Source organism: Propithecus coquereli, unplaced genomic scaffold (genome assembly GCF_000956105.1).
Source record: "Propithecus coquereli isolate 6110/MARCELLA unplaced genomic scaffold, Pcoq_1.0 Scaffold80, whole genome shotgun sequence".
NCBI classification, from domain to species: Eukaryota; Metazoa; Chordata; class Mammalia; order Primates; family Indriidae; genus Propithecus; species Propithecus coquereli.
The window spans coordinates 1,953,410-1,956,763 of record NW_012154174.1 but is presented as its reverse complement, the minus strand read 5'-3'; the positions used below and the strand labels follow the sequence as shown (position 1 = coordinate 1,956,763).

The window sequence follows — 3,354 nt, the reverse complement described above, 5'->3', positions numbered from 1 at the left end:
ACCTAAAAAGAGAGGAGTCTGTTTGTGGCATTTGTGCTTTCATACATGGGCCTTTAAGAACAGAAAGGACACATACCATAGACTTAGATTTGGAAGAATTTTGTAAAGGAAGTAAGGTTCTCCCACAAATCCAAGGATAAATCTAAAACTTCAAAGGGACCAAGAGTGTGTGGCCTGTATGCAGTGAGATCTTCCCTTCCACAGTTGCCCCAGGATTTGAGCTCACTCATTGTTCCGAAAGACACCCTGCTTCTTCACCCCCCAAAACTTTGTTTGGTCCCATTCGATTCACTCTGTGTGGAAACTTCCTACAACATGCCTGGACTCCGTAGACCCCAAAGAGGAAGAGGGGACCCTGGACACCCAGCTGGGCAGAGAGTGAGGAAGGGGAAGCCCCCACATCTGTTCCTGGGTGTGGACGAATCAACTAAGCTGGAGAGTGGTGAAGTGCTCCTTCCCCATTCCAGCTCCATCACCTAAGCGTAGATTAAGTGGTTCTACGAAGCATCCCCTCCCAGCAAACTGGGGGAAGCTCTGCAGTTCACTCCCAGGAAGAGACACCATACCTAGAGCATGCTGAATACTCCTGAATACTCCCTGCGCAGTGGCGGCCTGGTTCGCACACAGCTACTTGCCTCTCGGGCTGCCTTGCTCACGCGCAGATGCACATGCTACGTCAGTTTGTCTCCCCTTTGCCCCTTTTGGTTGCTTCAGCAAACTATCCCGTTTTCCCAGTGGAATCATACACATAACCAGTTGCAGTAGGGGATCCAAAACAACATATATTAAGGCTACCCTTGAAGCCCATTTGTAAAGGTGATTTCAGAGGAAAAAAAGAACTAGAGTTCAAGTTTGGAGGAAAAACATACAAACTGTGGACCTCATGATTTGAAACTTGAAACAAGCATAAACATTTATTGCACTTAGGATGGTTGTTCCTACAAATCTTGGTCAATGTTTAATGCAACCTAAAAGCAAAATAAAAAGTAAATTTGCTTTAATACAATTAGAACTGCGAAAAGGTACAAGCCAAAGAAAACAGAGTTTAGGTAATTTCTATGTGACTACGGGAATGAAGCCGAGAGTTTCAGATAATTTCAAATAATATTCAAATAGAATATGATCATAAATTATGCTCTCGAGGTAGTTATTATTCCATCCCTTCTTCTATTTCTCTTGCTATGCTATCTCATTCTTGTTAAGTTCTCTTCCACCCCTTAAATGTTGGGATTTCTAATGGTTTCTCCCTGAGTCCCCAGGCCTGCACACACTGCACACTCTCCTAGGTATTGACTCATTCCCCTTTTGTCACCTAGCACATATGGCCATGACTGTTGAATTTATATCTTCTGCCTGGGCCCCTTTCCTGTCCTCTAGACCCATAGCATACATCAACTGGTCTTGCTCATTTTCACCTGCATATCTCAGAGCCGCCTGAAAGGCAACATCTCTGCAACTGAAGCCATTGTTTTCAAAAAACCTACTTCCTCTTCTTATATTCATCAACTTACCACATGGTAACACTCCTAGCTCATTTGCCCAGGGAAGAAATTTAGGCTTTCTCTTGACCCCCTCTCTCCCTTATCCTGCGAACCAATCTCAAATCCATTCAGTTCTCTCTGTCTCTGCTGTCTAACCCTGGTCGTCTTGCAACCAGATGACTGCAACAACCTCCTAAGTGGTTTCCCTTTTCCATTCCTGCCTCTCTCCAAATCTATCTACACCTTATAAAAACACAGATCAAATCCTTAAATCCATTCAATAACTCCCAAGGCACTTAAGTCCAAAATCCCTAGCAACACATGGAACCCAGCATGACCTGGCCTTTCTCCACCTCTCCAGCCATAAATCACACATTTCTCCTAGCTCCATGCAACCCAGCCACAATCCTCGACTATTTCAGTCCCTTGAAAGCATCTTGCTCTCTCCCTCCTCTGGGCTCATCTCAGGCTAATCTTGAGCTTCACTTCCTCAAGAAGATTCATCCAGACTAGATCAGGTCTCCCTTCTCTGTCCCTCAGAGCACCTGCCCCACTGGCCCACGTCCTCAGTGATTTTGCACAGTGACACATCATAGCAGACATTTACTAAAAATGTATTCACAACAGACTAGCCCCAAGTCCATCCAGCTCCATGTTCTGAACTGCTCTTGAAAACACCATTGGCTGTAGGCTATCGATGTCTTGTTTCTCTAGATTACTACTATAGCCTCCTAACTGGTCTCAAACCAACTTCTCCACTGTCTTTGCCTTACCCAGATGGTCTTTCTAACATGCAGTTCTCAACATATCAGCCTCCACCGTCTTTAGGATAAAATCTAAGCTCCTGAGCAGGAATTACAAGTCCTTGCTTGGTCTGGTCCCTGCTTTCTCCCAGCCTCATCCCACAACCCTTCCTGCCTCACTCCCTCCAGACCCCCTCCTCTCTGCTCTCTGCCCGGAACACCATCCTCAGCCTCCCATGCCACCACTCGGTAACAAATCCTTGACTTTCTCTGGGAAGCCTTCCCTGACCAAGCTTCCTTGACTGTGCCAGCTGTCTCGCTTTGTTAGTGCACACTGACTGAAGTCACCCACTCTCCCCTCCTGCCACGACAGTCCTGGTTTACACCTGCTGGTATGGCTCAATTATTAATAACCTCCTTCCCTCCTCAAAAACATACCAGTTTAGACAATAAATTACCTGGTCACTCTAACAATGACTATTAAATGCTTGTCTAATTGTCTGTTCCCCGCCCCCAGACAGTAAACTCCACAAAGTATAAGACTGTCTTATTCACAACAGCATCTGGCACAGTGCCTGGCACACAGAAGACATGATATGTTTTTTAAGTAAACAAATGTACTTATATACTATTAAAGCATGCACTGTCATTAGGATATTTATTTGGTTCTAGGGTTTTCTACTGAGAAATAAAATGGTAACCCCCCCAAATTTAAAGATTATACATTTCACACATGATTTTAAAAACACATTTTGGGGAAGTTTTGCAATTTTCAGAGTCTAAATTATAGATATAGATATGCCGGTGACACACTTCACAAAAAGGCAGAATGCCAGTTAGGAATATGGTCAGCAACCAGGGAACTGGTTTTCAGTCTGTGAAGCAAGAGGCCCATTTGTCGACCAACCTTGGACTCATATTCCCTAGGCTTTACCTAAGTTTTTAAAAAAATCTGATTTTTACAAAACATTTTGATACTTACATCAGATAAAATTGGCTCATCAAGTTCTTCCACTCTGCTCAAGTTAGGTGCTCCGTATCGATCACTGATTTCAGCCAGTGTTTTGCCTGAGTCTTGTGTTGCCTCCTACAATCATAAAATCCATTTTCACTTTTTTTTTTTTTTTTTT

General features: G+C 43.9%; 1 protein-coding gene across 1 annotated transcript in view; it reads right to left on the bottom strand.

Moving 5' to 3' along the window:
* Positions 1-938: 938 nt before the first annotated feature.
* DYDC1 (DPY30 domain containing 1) overlaps positions 939-3,354 on the bottom strand; it is a 31,647-nt gene continuing 29,231 nt past the window's right edge. The window contains exons 4-5 of the mRNA XM_012663220.1: positions 3,207-3,311; positions 939-968 (exon numbers count right to left, since the gene is read on the bottom strand). Coding sequence (XP_012518674.1) covers positions 939-968; positions 3,207-3,311 — 135 coding nt within the window. The remainder of the gene's footprint in view (positions 969-3,206; positions 3,312-3,354) is intronic.